This window comes from Rhinoderma darwinii, unplaced genomic scaffold (genome assembly GCF_050947455.1).
Source record: "Rhinoderma darwinii isolate aRhiDar2 unplaced genomic scaffold, aRhiDar2.hap1 Scaffold_47, whole genome shotgun sequence".
NCBI lineage: Eukaryota > Metazoa > Chordata > Amphibia > Anura > Rhinodermatidae > Rhinoderma > Rhinoderma darwinii.
Window position 1 is genome coordinate 440,335 of NW_027464015.1, and position 19,551 is coordinate 459,885.

Here is a 19,551-nt window from a genome sequence, read left to right on the forward strand (position 1 = left end):
CCCGAGGTAGAGGTCGTTCATCGGGAACTGTGCACAGTCTGGGCCCAGGTTCAGAAGAACCTAGAGGCGTCCCAGAGCGTACAAAAAACTCAGGCTGATAGAAGACGTTCTGCTAACCCCTTGTTTATGGTCGGGGATCTGGTGTGGTTATCGTCTAGGAACTTGCGCCTTAAGGTCCCGTCCAAGAAGTTTGCTCCCCGGTTTATTGTGCCGTATAAGGTCATTGAAGTCCTCAATCCTGTCTCCTTCCGACTGGAGTTGCCCCCATCGTTTCGGATACACGACGTGTTTCATGCCTCCCTCCTTAAACGCTGCTCCCCGTCCTTGGCTCCCTCGAGGAAACCTCCTGTTCCCGTTCTCACCCCTGAGGGGATGGAATTCGAGGTGGCCAAGATTGTGGACAGCAAGATGGTCCAAGGCTCCCTCCAGTACCTGGTCCATTGGAGAGGATACGGGCCTGAGGAGAGGACTTGGGTACCCGCCCGGGATGTTCACGCTGGGGTATTGGTCAGGAGGTTCCACCTTCGTTTCCCCAATAAACCAGGTCCACTTAGAAAGGGTCCGGTGGCCCCTCATAAAGGGGGGGTACTGTAAAGGATCTGCCAGGCACAACTTCTGTGTATACGCCCATAGGTAATCAGTCTGCACCTGAGTCTATGTCTCTGAGACTGACTCCAGCTCCCACCACTCAGGATGGCAGGCTTAGGAGTGGGAGAGCCTATCGCAGCCTGGCCAGACGGAGCTAGCTCCCGCCCTCTGTCTATTTATACCTGCCTTTCCTGTTCCTCCTTTGCTTGTGATTCTGCTCGTGTGGTTTCCTGGCCCAGCTACAGCTTCTACTATTTGATCCTGCTCCTACTGACCCTGGCCTACTGACTACTCTCCTGCTCTGCGTTTGGTACCTCGTTCTCTCCTGGTTTGACTCGGCTCGTTCACCACTCTTGTTGCTCACGGTGTTGCCGTGGGCAACTGCCCCTTTTCCCTTAGCTTTGTGTACCCTTGTCTGTTTGTCTCGTGCACTTACTGAGCGTAGGGACCGCCGCCCAGTCGTACCCCGTCGCCTAGGGCGGGTCGTTGCAAGTAGGCAGGGACAGAGTGGTGGGCAGATTAGGGCTCACTTGTCCGTTTCCCTACCCCCATCATTACACCTACACTGTGTGTCGCCATTTTTTGAGCTAACACACAGTGTAGTAGGTTTTCATACAGTAGTAATCACACACTAAAACACGTACATACACAGACCTAACTTACCTGTTCCTGCCGCCGCCTCACCCTCAGGTCCGTCCGCTCCGTCTGCTCCCTCCGCTCCAAGTGCTTGCTTCAGAACACAAGTCCGGAAGCCGCGACCGGAAGTAGTAATCTTACTGTCCGACCGCGGCTTCCGGCCGAAGACCTTCAATTTGGACTGTGTGGGAGCGGCGCATGCGCTGTTCCCACACAGACGGCGTACAGCTTAATGGATGGAACGGGTCCCGTTCGCATTCACTATGGGGCTGTATGTGCCGTATTCCATGTCTGTATGTGTCGTTAATCGACACATACAGAGATGGAAAAAAAATGGCAGCCCCCATAGACAAGAAAAAGTAAAAAAATAAAAAAAAGTAAAACACAAACACACAAATAAATAAACATTTTTTTTAATAAAACACTAAAAGCAAATTGATATTAAAAATTTTTTTTTGCGAAACTCGTCCTTTGAGGACCAATGATGGGCAGATAAAATAAAGCAGCTGCAGCCTAGCATCACCAGGGTGGGAAGGGCCACGATTTTTGTCCCTTCCCAGCCTCATAATACCAGCCTGCGGCCTAACCGTCGTTTCAGATGGTCAGGCACTGAATCGTACTCGACTCTTTCCGGTATCCCTGGCGGCAGTGGGAATTGGGTTAATAATAGGGGTTAGTGATAGCCTTGTTACTGGCTAATGCGAAGCCCCAGCCTTAGTAATTGAATGCTGTCAATCAGACAGCAGCCATTACTAAGGCCATAATAAAGTATTAAAAAAAACAGCCATAAGAAATTTTTTTTATTGAAATGAAAACTCCCCCATGCAACCCTCTTTCACAATTTTTTTATTTTTTTTTAAAAGTAGATCATTGAAGTAGTCCAATGAATCTACGATGTAGTCCAAACGGTCCAGTGGAACCTACCAAAAAAAAAGTTAGCAGTATAAAATTTAAGAGAACTTACATTTGCCACAATTTGCCCTGATCCTCCTTTTACTGCGTTGTTGATCTATGATACTAAAGTAACACAGTAAGTAGAATTCTTAAAATCTTTTCTATACCTCAAACAGCACTTTAGCAAATAAACAACAAATGTTTTCCTATTTAACCCCTTAATGACCGGGCCATTTTGCACGTTAATGACCAAGGATTATTTTTTGCTTTTTCATGGTTGCATTCCAAGAGTCGTAACTGTTTTTGTATTCCGTCTATATAGCCGTATATGGGCTTGTTTTTTGCGGGACGAGTTGTATTTTGTAATTGTACAATTTTTAGATGCTTATAATATATCGATTAACTTTTATTAACTTTATTTTAGGAGAGAATTGAAAGTAAGCAGCTATTCCAGCATTGATTTTCACGTTACAAATTTACGCCGTTTACTATGCAGCGTAAATAACATGTTCACTTTATTCTATGGGTCGGCACGATTACGGGGATATCAAATATGTAAGGGTTTTATATGTTTTCCTACGTTTGCACAATAAAAAGCCTTTTAGAAATAAATTACTTGTTTTTGCATCGCCGCATTCCAAGAGCTGTAACGTTTTTATTTTTCCGTCAATGTGGCCGTATGATTTTTGCGGGCCAATGTGTAGTTTTCATTAGTACTATTTTGGGGTACATAGGACTTATAGATTAATTTTTATTTATTTTTTTACGGGGGAATGGGAGAAAAGAGAGAATTTTGTCGTTGTTATTTGCGTTTTTTTGGACGCCGTTCATCCGGCGGTTTAATTAATGTGTTCATTTTATTGCTCAAGTCGTTACGATCGCGGGGATACCATATATGTGTATGTGTGATTTGTTTTGACACTTTTACTAAATAAAACCACTTTTTATTTGAGTCGTTTTATTTGATTTTCACTGTAATTATTATTTATTTTTTTTCACCAACTTTATTTAACTGATTGACATTTTTTTTTTGTAGTCCCACCAGGGGACTTCCCTATGCGATCTGCTAATCGCATATATAATGCTTTGGGATACTTAGTATACCAAAGCATTATTGCCTGTCAGTGTAAAACTGACAGGCAATCTGTTAGGTCATGCCTCCGGCATCGCCTAACAGGCAGATGCTGAAGGCAGACCTGGGGGTCTTTGTTAGACCCCCCGCTGCCAAGGAAACCTGACAGCGACCCGCGATTTGTTTGCGGGGGCGCCGATGGGATGACAGAGGGAGCTCCCTCCCTCTGTCAAACACATTAGATGCCGCTGTCACTATTGACAGCAGCATTTAATGGGTTAAACTGCCGGAATCGGAGCACGCTTTGATTTCGGCAGATGCAGCAGGAGCCAGGCTGTGTATAACAGCCGTGCTCCTGCCGCTGATCGCGTGGCTACAGTCTCAGTACCCGCGCCATCACAGGACGGATATATCCGTCCTCTTGCGCGAACTAGCAGCTGCAGAGGACGGATATATCCATCCTTCGGCGTTAAGAGGTTAAAAAAATGTAAATGCTGCGTGTTTGTTGTGTAAAGCTAGTAATGAGAAAACTCTGATGAATGGGGGGGCGTCTTTTTATATTTCGCCTCAGGCAGCAGAGGGGCTTGGTTCGCCCCTGCTCATAGTTCTGGGTGGTCATGCACCAGGCTGATCAATTTCTTCACATCCATCTTGTCTCTTGAATGCTGGGAACTTTGGCACGCCCTGCCGTTGCTTGGCAACGGATCCGTCAAAAACGTACCCATAGGCTTCAATGGCCGTCTAAAGAGTTATTCCCAACTGGTGAGGTGCCCATTGGCCACAGATTCCAGATGGAAACTAGTAGACAGGGGGCAACGGCCTCCTGTTCACTAGTTCCAGCCTGGAATCTGCAGCCAGTGGCAGCCCCACTTCAGTGTGTGAACTACGGCATTAGGAATTTTCTCATTAGAAAGGAAAATAATTTCTTGTTTTGAATCATTTTCATTCAAGCATTGACTTCTCACTTCTGTTCAGAAACAGAACCATTATCAAGTCATTTAAGTTGTATTATAGTCAGTTCCATCATTAATTCTGGCCTATTAGGCATCACGCGGCAGTAACAGGATCCCAGCATCATTATTCTTCATTGTTGTTCATACTTAGATGGCCAGTGGAATTATTAGACCTGACATTCCCCAATATAAAGATAAATGATATTAAGGTGTACCTTTTGTACCATTTGTGACCCGCTTAAAAACCTTTTAGGATATGAATCTCAGTGTAAAAAATTCAAGTATCTAGTCTACAATAAAAAAACAATGAGTGCATTATACTTTTTATTAGCTTCAGTCACTTGCAGGCTGCACACCCATTCATTTCAATATAAAACAGAGTAGACTTTTATTTTTTGCCGTGTCATTACATCTGTATATTATATGTGGAGTTGTCATTATACACCGTCTCTATGATCTGATGACGGGCATATTCCCCAAACTGCCCCACCATGCTGCCCATACACTGACTGTATAGTCTGTCTCGCCAGCTAAGTCCTTGGTCTCCGTCATCTAATGTTGATGGATAACTGGCATCGCTGGACTCCACCGGCCAGTGAGTCCGCGCCTTGTTCACACTCCTCGATGTAGGCCTGAGGCTCGTTCGCAAGTCAGACTGCTAGCTCTGCCCCCTAGATGTTAATATTGATGTTCAGGTCTTGACAGCTGATATTGATGTCCACAACCATTGGATAGTACATGGGGAAGTGATCTACAACCTTGATGTCTCTGTCCTCAGCGGTTCATCCCTGATAAATGCATTTTATTTGTTGGCACTGCCGATGTAAAACCACTTGGTGGCCAGGATGGAGATGGCCCTTTCAGTGGCTTTTCTGATATTACATGAGAAGCCTTCGCAGTGCAGTGTGGCCAGAGCTAGGCTGAGACTATATAAGTCCAGGTCTTACATGATCATGGTTGATGGCATCTTTAAGAAATTCAACATGTCTGACTACAGCCTCCTTGTCCTCTGAGTTGACCAGATAGCTTGGGATCTGGAGGTGCACGGTCTTCATCAATTTTGGGTGGTTATGAGCCAGACAGCTGTAGATGGATTTGAGGTCATTGATGTTTGGAGAGATTTCCGTCCGGAAAAATCCCCGAATGTTGGCTCCTTTGATGTAGGAGAGGCAGCTCTGCAGAGATGAAGTACTGGCTGCTACTATCTCCTGGTTGTCACTATGTAATTTCAGGAGTAAAGTTGGTATACAGCTCCTGACTTTGTCTGTAAAATATCCAAATAGCGGAAGGCGGCAGCTCTCTGTCAGATCCCTTAACAGGTTTATGGCCGCAATCTGGATTTCTCCATCCGGATAGTCTATATGCTCCCGGGATATTTTAATGAATTGTCTACTGAGGACAGAAAGCTTCAGGCGTCTGATAATGGAGGACAGCGCCCTCAGTGCCGCCATGATGATCTTGATGCTGCTGGTTTTTGATAGTCTAAACTCCATGTGGGCAATGATCTTATTCTTGTAGCTCTCCACCAGTCTTGTAGCTCCGGTGGTGGCATTCCCCAGTGCCTCCATGGCGATGCTGCACAAGATGTTATCGTCCTCTTCTATGATCTTCAGCAGATGTTGTATTGCGCACTCTTGGTATTTCTGCTTTATAAGTCTTGGATGCTTCAAAGCCTCATTGAAGAACATAGCTGCTGTCATTTTGGCCTTTGGGTCCGAATTCTTCAGGGCATTGAGCAGAAACTGAAGGAAATCTTTTGTTATTTTCCTGCCAGATACCAGAGATGTCACAAGCATGTTCATCCCAATACGCTTCTTCTCTGTATCTTCCAGTTCCTTATTCTCTGCCGCAACTTGCTCCCTGTACTTTTCTAGGAGCTCGGCGTGAGGAAGGGTCTGTAACTCGTCATTGACTGGCTCGGTCGGCTGGTTCTCCGATGATTCGGGTACAGTAAAGAATTCCAGGGCAACTTTGGTGGAGTCTTGAAGCTCAGCATGGACATCAGGCAACCAGGTGGAAATGTTGGCCTTCATGTTGCTTATGGCCTTCATAAGTTGCACTTTGCAGCTGCCACCCTTCACAATATATTCTTGGATGCTGCGGCATAAACGTCTTATAGCATAGCACAACGTCTCCTTAGATAGTTGGTCAGGAGCATTTTTGACCACTTGGGCCAGCACTGGCAGCATGTCCAAGATGTGTGGCATGATGACTGTAGCACACAGAGATGTCACTTCTGTCAAAGTGTCGACAATGGCAGCATTGAAATCCTCATAAACGATGTTGTATCTCAGTTCCCCGACCACCGCATCAAGATGGAGGATGCTCAGCCAGACAATAACCTTCTTAGTCATGGCGTAGGAATAGTATTGTCCCTTCATGTACTCCACCTTCAAGTGCTCACATAGCACATTGATTATATATTCCTTCAGGTAGTGTGCCGCGTCTCTTCTGTACTGAATGACTCTGATGAAGAAGCGGCACATGGCAGCGTTGTATTGAGATGGTAACAGGCTACTCAGAATGGCTTTCTGAAAAACATCCGTATAAGTGAAGAGATCTTCAGCCACCTTCTCCTGGATGAAATAAGGGACACAGGCTCCTAAGACGTCTTCTTCCACCAAATTCCAGGTGTCCAAAGCATTTCTGAGCTCTTGATTTGTGTCCACACAGAATGTCTGATGTTTTCTATTCATGATCTTCATATCCACAAATCTGCTGAGGCGAGAAATCATTGTGTGGTTACTTGTTTCTAAATCATCTTCCAAAAAGAAAATAGATTCTAGACTTCTCTGTCCTCAATTATCAGCCCCCTCCCCAATAAACATGTGATAACTGCATGAAGAGCGCCCTCCCAAGGCAGAGACAGGACAGTGCGCCCTCTGGTGGTGTAAGAATTTAAAGGTTTCAGAAAATGAAAGCCACATATAAGGTTATATGTAATATTATATAGGATATTTTATTTGGGTAACTCAAAGATGGGTATAGTTGCATTTCTTAATGAAATGCGTCTCATCAGTTTGCAAGATTTATATTGTTTACCCTGATTCTCACACTAAATGACCCCGACGTTCACAGGTATCTCTTACAGGTGCTAACCAGTAGTGTGAACCCAGTCTTACCCATGGACAAACTCAGGATGTCATAAATGCTAAAGGTGGTTGATAAGTGGCACCAGTATTCTATATCCGCATGTTACATGAGGGGGGAAGTTCTTTTTATCAGGAAGGTCACACTATTTGTCTCTAAGAGGGGCAGACAAGGGGGCATAAAAGACCCAAGCATGACATGAGGGCAGCCACTTGGGAGGCCACTTGAGGAGGGACATACTGGAAAGGAGACTTCCTGGAGTGTGGGGAGACCATGGATGGTAACTATAACCTGTCATGTAATTGTTGATGATAAGGAAAAAGTGTCTCTGTAAAGTTTCACTCTTTATACAATATACATTTTCATACACTCAATCTTGTATTTCATTTATTGCGCCTGACCTTAGAATCTAACCCAGTAAGAGGGTGAAAGAGAAACATTCTTACAGTGGCAGCACATGGAACTCGCTGCAATACTTCACAAGAAACATTCTACATGTTCTCCTCTTACCTCTGAATCGTGGATCTGAAGCTTCTGGATAAAGCAAGATTTCTAGAAGTCACAGGACTCAAGAAAAAGTCAAGTGAGAGCGACGTACCAAAAAGCAAGAAACTATTGGTCTATAGCGGCTCAACGGAATGTGACTGATCTGCAGCTTTTATAGAGAAGGTGAATTATGACATCACTGATGACCTCACACTTACCTTACATTCTAACACACATCAAATGTTTTTTGTTTTTTTTCACATATCTTTATTGAATATCAGTAATAAAAACATTACAACATTTCAATATCCAGTGATTATAAATATCATAATGCTCAACAATTTATCTGCACAATTTACATCAGACAACATATATCTCCCCAATCCCATCCCCCTCCCACCCCAAAGATCATTAAGTACCATAAATTTATTACCTTTTTATGATAAAATAATAATTATACCTTCCTATAGAACACCAATCAGTTCCATATCCCCAATATTTCCTCCCACTTTTTTATACAATTTTTCTTGTCTGCTCTTATTTTCTCATATTCTTTAATTGTCTTAACCAACTTCAACCAATCCATAACAATTGGGGATTTACCAGCCATCCAATTTCTTGCAATTATTACTTTTGTGTAAAAGAGAACATTAACCCCTTTGTGCACCGTGACGTGCTATTACATCCGGGTGCGGGTGGTGATGTTTAGAGTGCGCTCCATATGCTGCGTGTGTCGGCTGTGTTTTACAGTGGACACCCGGGACTAACAGTCGGGAGCAGTGATCGTGCTGTTCCTAGCTGTTTAACCCCTCAAATGCTGCTGTCAATCGCGAGCATCTGAGGCATTGAAAAAAGGGGGGCGGCCCCCTCTGACAGTTCATCACCCCCCCAGTTAGATCAGGGGGTGACAATGATTGTAATGGCAGCTCATGGGCCTAATGATGGCGCCCAGAGCTGCCTTCACTTAACTTAAGCCTGTAAAAATGACAATATACTGCAATACGTTAGTATGATCGCTGGTTCAAATCCCCTAGGGAGGCTAATAAAGTGTGTAAAAAAAGTGAAAAAAAGTTTTTAGTAGTGAAAAAAATAAAAGACAAATAGTTAAAAAAAACCTTTTCCCATTTTCCCCCTAAAGTAATGTAAAAAATAAAAGAAGTAAACAAAATTGGTATTGCTGCATGCGTAAAAGTCTGAACTATTACAATATAGCGTTATTTAATGTGCAAGGTGAATACTGTAAAAAATAGAAAACGCCAAAATCGCTGTTTCTTGGTCAACCTAGCTCTAAAAAATTTTGAATGAAAAGTGATCAGAAATTTCTACGTACCAAAAACTGCTACCAATAAAAACTACAGCTCATCCCGCAAAAAATAATCCCTCACACTGCTCAATCAGTCAAAAAAGAAAAAGTTATGACTCTTAGAATGTGGCGACACAAAACATTTTTATTTGAACTAAACGCTTATTATCAATAAAAGTAGTAAAATATTTAAAAAAACGTATATAAAATTGGTATCACCGTAATCGTATTGAGTCACAGAATAAAGATAAGTTGTCGTTTGTACCGCACGGTGAAAGCCGTAAAAACGAAACCCAAAAAACAATTGTGGAAAAAGTTTGTTTTTTATGTCATTTGGCTGCTCTGAATTTTTTACCTCAGATTGTGTTGGTCATCAAGGCTTTTCTTAGAAGGATGGGTTTTGCTGTCGCATTACCACTGTCATGTTGGTATCTCCACACGTTTGATGGCTTCTGCTTTCGGATTATTAAGTATGGTACTGTGCTTTTCCTCAATTAACGTCAGAGGACTTAAAAGCCCCTTTAAAAGAAGCTTGTTATGGCGTGAGGCCAAGGCTTTAAAATGTGACGTTCTATTGGTGTAGGAAACACATTTTCATGTGGAGAAAATTCCTAAATTCTCGAATAAATTTTTCCCACATATTTTCACCTCTTCGTGCCCGGCTAAACGTAAGGGGGTTATGATCGCTATTAAAAACTCGGTAGTTTGCACTTTTAAATCTCTTATTAAAGATCCCCAAGGAAGATTCTTGGGATTGGTGTGTGAAATCAATAACATACTGTATACTATCTTTAATGTGTATTTCCCCAATAAACGCCAACATCATTACTTGAATTCCCTACTCCCGAAAATCAAGGCGTTAACACAAGGTATGCTAGTTGTAGGTGGAGACTTTAATATGACTATTGACCCAGATATAGACTCCACTGCTAGAACTAGACAGTCTTCTCCTTTTGCATGGTCTTTGTTAGAGGGAGGCCTGTATGACGTGTGGAGATGCCAACATGGGGGTGAGAGGGATTATACTTTCTTTCATGTTTCTAGGATCGATTTGTTTCTGGGTAATAATAGGGCACTCCTACAGTCACAATCTTCTGTAATTGGACAGATAACCTGGTCTGATCACGCTCCAATCTCGCTTTCCATAAATGAGAAAATGTCGTATTTTCTTCCTTCACAATGGCGTTTGAATGATTACATACTCCATCACTCTGATCATGCCCCAACCTTGCTAAAAGAATTGAAGCATTATTTTTCAGACAATGTGGGTTCTGTTTCATGTCCTTACATTTTGTGGAATGCGTATAAAGCATTTATGAGAGGGTTATTGATTAAAGCTTGTTCTCAGGCTAAGGCCGGGTTTACACGAGCACACAAAAAAAGTGCAGTTTTGCGTGCGCAAAAGGCACTTAACAGCTCCGTGTGGCATCAGAATATGATGCACGGCTGCGTTAATTTCGCGCAGCCGCCATCATTATGACACTCCGTTTGGATGTTTGTAAACGTGCTTTTCTGTTTTCATTCATCCTTTTCAGTGCTGTTGCGCGTATCACGCTTGTCCCACGGAAGTGCTTCCGTGTGACATGCGTGGTTTTCACGCACCCATTGACTTCAATGGGTGCGTGATGCGCGAACAGCGCACAAATATAGAACAGGTCGTGAGTTTTTCACAGCGGACTCACGCTGCGTAAAAATCACGCACCTATCTGCACGGCACCATAGACTATTATAGGTCTGTGCGACGTGCGTGAAAATCACGAGCGCTGCACGGACGTATAACACGCTCGTGTAAATGAGCCCTTAGAGAAAGAGGGAAAAGGAGATTTTTAATATCACTAATCAGATAGCAGTTATAGATTTAAAAAATAAAGCTACGCCCACACCTGCTTACCCTTCAGAATTGAGGACCTTGCGTTTGACATTACAGTCATTGCTTGCGTCTCAGTACGACATTTATCTCAAACGCATGCAAATGACTACCTATGCACATAATAATAGAGCCGGTGCTTTTTTGGCTAAAAAAATAAAAAACAGTCCTCGCCACGCTCCCGCATTGTGTATCTCTTGGATAAAAAGGGTAATAAAGTTATAGATCCTAGGCCGACAGCCGAACAGTTCCAATCTTATTATAGTGCCCTTTACAATACGGTAGTCACCCCTCCTAAACCAGATAAGGATCCCACGTCCCCAGCTAATATTCGTCCTATTTCTCTGTTAAACTCAGCTATTAAAATATATGCAAAAATCCTCTCGACTAGGTTGTATCATATTATTCCTCAACTGGTTAAATCAGATCAAGTTGGGTTTGTGGCGGGACGTCAGGCCCCTGATGGAACTCGGCAGTTTATGGACTTGGTTCAGTGTGCAGAGACCTCTCGGACGCCTTCTCTGCTTCTTGCTTTGGACGCAGAGAAGGCGTTCGATAGAGTACATTGGGGCTATCTGTCTCAGCTTCTTGAATATTTTGGATTTAAGGGTCGTATAAAATCCTCCATTCTTGCATTATACCCATTTCCCTCTGCTAGAGTTCTCTCTTCGGGGTTTTTGTCTGACCCTTTTATAATAAAGAACGGTACGCGTCAGGGTTGCCCACTCTCTCCCATTGTGTTTGCCTTAGCGATGGAACCCCTCGCAGATCGAATACGACTTAATCCAAAAGTTCAGGGCATTAAAGTACGATCTAAGGCTCATAAAATTGGTCTTTAGGCTGATGATGTGCTCCTGGCAGTCTGTGACCCCTTTAATTCTCTATCCGCCATCCAAGATAACCTTTCTCATAGTTACATAGTTACATAGTTAGTACGGCTAAAAAAAGACACATGTCCATCAAGTTCAACCAAGGGACGGGAAAAGGGTCAGAAAAAAATTTCAACACATAGGAGCTAATACTTTTTTGTTCTAGGAAATTATCTAACCCTTTTTTAAAGCCATCTACTGTCCCTGCTGTGACCAGCTCCTGCGGTAGGCTATTCCATAGATTCACAGTTCTCACGGTAAAGAAGGCTTGTCGTCTCTGCAGGTTTAACCTTTTTTTCTCCAGACGGAGGGAGTGCCCCCTTGTTTTTTGAGGGGGTTTTACATGGAACAGGATTTCACCATATTTTTTGCATGTGCCATTAATATATTTATATAAATTAATCATGTCCCCCCTTAGTCGTCTTTTTTCAAGGCTAAATAGGTTTAATTCTTTCAATCTTTCCTCATAACTTAGATTCTCCATGCCCCTAATTAGCTTCGTTGCTCTTCTTTGTATTTTTTCCAACTCCAGGGCATCCTTTCTATGAACTGGAGCCCAGAACTGAACTGCATATTCTAGATGAGGCCTCACTAATGCTTTGTAAAGTGGCAATATTACATCCCTGTCCCGCGAGTCTATGCCTCTTTTAATACATGACAATATCCTGCTGGCCTTTGAAGCAGCTGATTGACACTGCATGCTGTTATTTAGTTTATGATTTACAAGTACACCCAGATCCTTCTCAACAAGTGAATCCGCCAGTGTAGCTCCCCCTAGGACATATGATGCATGCAGGTTGTTGGTACCCAGATGCATAACTTTACATTTATGTACATTAAACTTCATCTGCCAACTGGATGCCCAAACACTTAGTTTGTTTAAATCCGCTTGCAATTCACGAACATCTTCCATAGACTGAACTATATTACATAGCTTGGTGTCATCTGCAAAAATAGAAATAGTGCTATTAATCCCATCCTCTATATCATTAATAAATAAGTTGAATAATAGTGGTCCCAGCACTGAACCCTGGGGTACACCACTTATAACCGAGGACCATTCAGAGTAGGAATCATTGACCACAACTCTCTGGATACGGTCCTTGAGCCAATTATCAATCCAATTACAAACTATATTTTCTAAACCTATAGTCCTTAATTTACCCATTAGTCGTCTATGGGGGACAGTGTCAAATGCCTTTGCAAAGTCCAAAAACACTAAATCCACAGCGGCCCCTCTGTCTAGGCTTCTGCTCACCTCATAAAAACAGATTAGGTTAGTTTGACAACTTCTGTCCTTAGTAAAACTGTGCTGGCTGTCACTTATAATACTATTTTTTTCACATAATCCTCTATATAGTCCCTCAATAGCCCCTCAAACATTATCCCCACGATAGATGTTAAGCTTACTGGTCTATAATTACCCAGGGAAGACCTAGAGCCCTTTTTGAAAACAGGCACCACATTTGCCCTGCGCCAGTCCCTTGGCACTATTCCAGTCACTAGAGATTCTCTGAATATTATGAAAAGGGGGACAGAAATAACTGAACTAAGCTCCTTAAGAACTCTAGGGTGTATTTCATCTGGTCCCGGGGCCTTGTGCACATTTATTTTGTTTAATTTAGCTTGGACCATATCTACATTCATCCAATTCAGTATATCAACTGATATATTAACAGCACTGGCACCGGCTACATCAGCTGCTCTTTCTTCTGTTGTATATACAGAGCTAAAGAACCCATTTAGTAACTCTGCCTTCTCTTGATCCCCTGTGACCAACTCCCCATTACCATTATCTAGGGGTCCTACATGTTCAGACCTTGGCTTTTTAGCATTTATATACTTGAAGAATTTTTTACTATGTTTTACTATCCTTGGCCACCTGCCTTTCATTTTGTATTTTTGCTAATTTTATTACATTTTTACAGATTTTATTAAGCTCTTTATATTTTACAAAGGCTGCAGATGTACCCTCAGATTTGTATTTTTTAAATGCCCTTTTTTTGTCATGTATTGCCCCTTACACAGAAGGTGTAAGCCATGTGGGATTTAGTTTTAGTCGTTTATACTTGTTACCTATAGGAATACATTTTGCACTATAATTACCCAAAGTAGATTTGAAAATCTCCCATTTATCATTTGTCCCATTATTTGACATTAGTTCTTCCCAGTCTATATCCTGAATTGCAGCCCTCATCCTGGGGAAATTGGCTTTCTTAAAAGTAAATGTTTTTGCCCTCCCAGCCTGCGTTTGTTTTTTACAGTATAGGTAAAATGTAACTATATTGTGATCACTGTTACCAAGGTTTTCACGAACATTGACATTCCCAACAAGATCTGCATTATTAGAAATGACCAGATCCAACAGAGCTTCACCTCTAGTCGGGTCTTCCACAAACTGGCCCATAAAATTTTCCTGCAACAGGTTGAGGAAATGTCTCCCCTTTGCAGTTGAAGCCGAACCATGACACCAATGAATATCCCGGAAATTAAAATCTCCCATTATCACTACAGTACCCGCCTGTGCAGCCCGCTCCATCTGTTTATATAGTTGACCTTCCATCTCCTCAGTTATATTGGGGGGTCTATAGATTACACCAAAAGTAATTTTTTCAGTGTTTACCTCCCTTTCTAGTTCCACCCACAAGGTTTCAACCTCCTCACAGTATTCACCCACTATTGTCTCTTTCACGCTCGCCTTCATATCACTTCTCACATACAGACATACACCACCGCCTTTCCTATTTATCCTGTCTTTCTGAAAAAGTGTAAAACCCTGTAGATTTACAGCCCACTCATGTGAAGAGTCCAGCCATGTTTCAGCAACACCAACTATATCTATATTTTCTTCCAGTACCAAGGCCTCCAGCTCCCACAGAGAAAAAAAAAAAAAATGTCTAACCAACCTGAGTCCATATTTGGACCATCCACTCCAATCAGTTATTTTATTAACCTCTAATATATTAAAGGGGTTGTCCGAGATACCAACATTTTTTCAAAAACTGTGTCATACATTACCCCTTATACAGACAACCTAAATAAAGCATTATTTTTAAAAAAAATTCTACTTCGCACATTTCTGCTTTGAGTTTAGCACAGCTTGTTTACATGCAGTTCAGCTCTGGTTTGTTGATCTTTCCTTGTTATGAAACTTTTTTCCCGTGCACGCTCATTGCAGGCTGCAATGAGCGTGCACGTACCTTCCAAGAGTTCACTTGAGCTGTCCTTGCTCCTCCCGCTGACATCCTTCACTGGACTTGTCTCCTTGCTGACATTCTTGAAGGATGATGAGCAAATGTTCTCCTCCCCCCCCATTATGTTTTTCACATTTATGTTTTCTTTCTCTTTTCAGGTCTATAAACCTCTCCCCTCACCCTCGTCCACCCTCCTCTATCTCATGTCTCTCTCCACTAAGGCCATGTTCACACAGAGTTTCTTTGCAAGAGGAATATCTGCCTCAAAATTCCGTCTTGAAGTTTGCGGCAGATTTACCTCTCCCTGCACGTTGATTTTTGCGTCGTTTTTCCCGGAGTTTTTTGTGCGTGGTTTGCGGCTTTGTTTGCGTATTTGTTTGCCGCTTTGTTCGGGGCGTTTTTCGCTTCGTTTATCTTGGCGTTTTTTGCTTGTTTGTTTGCGTCTTTTTTTGCAATGTTTTTTGCTGTGTTTTCCATTGCGTTTATCGTAGCCTTTTTCACGTCGTTTGTCATTTCTTTTTTTGCGTCGTTGTTTGCGCCTATTTTTGCTGCGTTTTTCGTTGCGTCTTTCGTGGCGTTTTCCCAGTTGATTTTTGCTGCGTTCTTTGCCTCTGTTTGCGGTGTTTCTCGCGTCTTTTTCCGCTATGTTTTTCGCAGCTTTTTTCGTGGCGTTTATCGTAGCCTTTTTTGTGTCGTTTTTCGCGTCTTTTTTTTGCGTTTTTTTTCTGCGTTTTTCATTGCGTCTTTCGTGTAGTTTTCCCTGTCCTTTTTCGTGGCGTTCTTTGCCTCTTTGTTCGCGGCTTTATTTGTGATGTTTTTCGCGGCATTTATCGTAGCCTTTTCGGCGTTTTTTTTTTGCATCTGTTTTTTGCGGCATTGTTTGTGGCTTTTTTTGCTGCATTTTTTGCGTCGTTTTCCGTGGCGTTTTTCGCCCGCGGCAATTGAGCGCCGCAGGCATAAAACAACGCAAAATACGCTTTCTCTGTCTCCCATTGAAGTCAATGGGAGGTCAGAGGCGTAAACGCCCGAAGATGGAGCATGTCGCTTATTTTTCCCGCAAGGCAGTTTTAATGCTCGATTTTAATGCTTGTTACAACAAATTGCAGCATAAATCACGCACCAAACACGCTTGTTTGGTGCATGGTTTTCACGCATGCATCTACTTGAGTGTAGGTGCATGATAACGCGCCAATAGAGGACATGCAGTATGTTTCACGCAGCGGACTCTCGCTGCGTGAAAACGGCCCCATTTAAATAAATGGGTCGCGTGTGCTGTGCGTGGTTTCGACGTGGTGTGAATGGGGCCTTATGCGCGTGTGTCAAGTCTGTGTGCTGTGCTTTGAAAAAACGCACAACACACGCAACCCATTTATTTCAATGGGGCCGTTGACACATGTGTGACTTTTCACGCAGCGAGAGTCCGCTGCGTGAAACATACTGCATGTCCTCTATTGGTGCGTTATCATGCACCTACACTCACATTGAAGTCAATGCATGCGTGAAAACCACGCACCACACACGTGTTTGGTGCGTGATTTACACAGCAATTTCTTGTAAAAAAGAAGAAAAAAATGGGCTGGCTTTGTGAGTGCGTGAATAACACATGACAATCGAAAAGCACACTGATGCATAAGGGCGGATTTACACGAGCGTGTGCGTTTTGCGCACACAAATACGGTGGCGTTTTGCGTGCGCAAAATGCACTTGACCGCTTCGTGTCATGTTCATACGGATGCGCGGCTGTGATTTTCGCGCAGCCGTCATCATTATGACACTCCGTTTGGATGTTTGTAGCACGTGGTGCTTTTCTGTTTACATTCATTATTTTACTGCTGTTGCGCGAATTACGCGCGTCACACGGAAGTGCTTCCATGGGATGCGCCTGATTTTCACGCACCTATTGACTTCAATGGGTGCGTGATGCTCGAAAAACGCAGAAATATAGAACATGTCGCGAGTTTTACGCAGCGGACTCACGATGCGTAAAATTCACAGACTGTCTGCACTGCCCCATAGACTTGCATAGGTCCGTGCGACCCGCGTGAATACCACGCGGGTTGCACGGACGTATAGCACGTTCGTGTTAATCCGCCCTAACGCAAACACACGGATGGGATTGACGCAAGTTTTTCACGCGCGGAAAATACACACGCTAGTGTGCATGAAGCCTTACTAATGGACGCTGTTAGACAGTGGCCATTAATAATGCACTAGTAATACATTTTTAAATAAATGTGAAGGACATAGAAAAAATATTGTAATAAAATAACACACACAACACTGGTTAACGATTTTATTACAAATAAAAAAGGTGTCATTGAAGTCGTCCTTGAACTTGATGTAGTACCAAGGACCCAAACTGTAGAGGGATGCTTAGATACACTGCTCATGTGTGATACTGTTAGACCATGTATCTAAGCCTACCACAAGGTAGCCTTAGTAACATTACCCAAGCAGACAGTGTCACACATGGGCCATGTATCTAAGAATACCACATGTTAGGCTTAGATACAGGACCCCAAAACACTAATCTTAGGGTATGTTCACACGGCAGCGTCCGTAACGGACGAAATTACGGGGCTGTTTTCAGGAGAAAACAGCCCTGTCGTTTCAGCCGTAACGGCATGTGCAGGCACTTGAACGCCGCGTCCATTATGGACGTAACTGTAGCTGGTTTTCCATGTAGTCCATGGAAAACGGCTCCATTTACGTCTGAAGAAGTGACATGACACTTCTTTGGCGCGGGCGTCTATTTACGCGCCGTCTTTTGACAGCGACGCGTAAATATACGCCTCGTGTGAACAGACAAACGTCTGCCCATTGCTTTCAATGGGCAGATGTTTGCCAACGATTTCAAGCCGTAATTTCGGACGTAATTCGGGGGTTAATACGCCCGAATTACATCCGTAAATAGGCCGTGTGAACATACCCTTATACAGGAATAAAAAGAATGTCATCTGGGGTCCTGTATCTAAGTCTACATTGTGTTAGGCTTAGATACAAGCTCCATGTGTGACACTGTTTGTTAGACCCTGTATCTAAGCCTAACAATATAGGCTTAGATACAGGACCCCAGAAGATCTTATCTAGTTCAGGACGGGGCACCGTTTAGCCATTTTTAGCACGTTAGTTAAATGGCTATAACTTTTTTATTTGTTGGGCTAACGACGTTATTTTTGCGACGTTTTTTCCGTAGACAATGGAGGTTTATTTTTTTATCGTTTTTATACACACCTTTTTTGCCATTTTAGAATTTTCATTCATAAAGTTTGAAAATAGTAAAAAAATAAGCTTTTTTACGTTTCAGCTATTTTTTTTGGTAATAACATAGTTTTACCCTAAAATAGACCTTTTATTTGTGATCGTCATTGTCTACCGTAAATTTCTATATATTACATGTCTATATTAGGGTAATTGGGTCAGCGCTAGCGTTACAACAATGATTGACAGGGGGAACGGTATTTTTTGGGGTGGGTATTTTATGTGTATTTATTATTTCATTTTTTTTTGTACTTTACTATTTTTTTATTATTATTGTCTGTCCCTCAAAGGTCAAAAAAGACCTTTGGGGAACATTATATTTTCTTTTACACCATCTTTTCCACTGTAACTGGAGCTGCACAGCAGCCCCAGTTACAGGGGAAATCAGCCCTCTCATAGTGACGATTGTCACTAATAGGGCTGTGCTGGGTCTGATTAGACCCAGCAGCAGTCTGTCACTAACGGTACCCGGTGATCATGTGACCAGTCACATGATCACCGGGAGGAATAGAGACAGCGCCGCTGCTGCTGCTGTCTCTATTCCTATACACAGCGTTCATTGAACGCTGTGTAAGAAGACATCGTAGAAGACAGAAGCAGCGAAAGCTGCTTCTATCTTCTCCTCCGGGTCCCCGGCAGTCACTGACAGCCGGAGACCCGACATTCCCGCAGGTGCCGTCCCTCTTCACTTTTTTCACTGTGAACACGCATAGGCGCGCTCACAGTGAAAAAAAGCTGCAAAGGCTGGGCGGGCACACGCAGAAACGACACGTCTCCAGTGACGTGTCGTGTCCCATCCGAGGTCTCGCTGGGGCGAGACCATGTGATCGGGACACGACACGACAGTGGAGGAGGAAGAAAACGTGACGTCAGAAGACCGGTGATCGGAAGAAAAGAGCTGCCAGAACGGAGAACAGAAGCAAGATTGCACAGGTAAGTATATTAGGGAATATTTAATGTGTGTATTGTGTGTTTAACTTTTAAATAAAAATTTATCTCGGACAACCCCTTTAAACTTGCCAATTAATGTTGTGAAACTCAATGCTCCAATTAAATAAAAAAAAAATCTTAATTTAACCCCAATTTCATGCATCATATATATTGTTGGATACTCCTTACAATTTCTCAATTGCCCGGACTCCATTACCTGAAGTATATTCTGAAGATGGCCCCTACTAGACTTACTAATATTTTGTATAAACGGAGATTGTTTCCCACTCAAAATATTTCTCCACTGTCCTGACAAAAAATATATTCTCAAGTCAGGTACTGCCAGTCCACCCTCTTCTCCTCTATCCATCAAGTATTTTAACTTTACCCTGGGTTCCCTTCCTCTCC

At 42.8% G+C, this 19,551-nt stretch overlaps 1 protein-coding gene across 1 annotated transcript; it reads right to left on the reverse strand.

The window, feature by feature from the left end:
• Positions 1-4,454: 4,454 nt before the first annotated feature.
• On the reverse strand, positions 4,455-7,844 carry LOC142719147 (uncharacterized). The gene is made up of 2 exons (XM_075848762.1): positions 7,744-7,844; positions 4,455-6,858 (listed from the first exon to the last, which is right to left on the reverse strand). Exon 2 carries the CDS (start codon positions 6,846-6,848, stop codon positions 5,070-5,072), a length of 1,779 nt encoding a protein of 592 aa, XP_075704877.1. The 5' UTR covers positions 6,849-6,858; positions 7,744-7,844; the 3' UTR covers positions 4,455-5,069.
• Between the last annotated feature and the right edge of the window lie 11,707 nt (positions 7,845-19,551).

What these genes read in the sequence shown, in the direction of transcription:
- LOC142719147 (XM_075848762.1), bottom strand. Translation starts at nt 6,848, where the DNA reads ATGAAGATCATGAATAGAAAACATCAGACATTCTGTGTGGACACAAAT.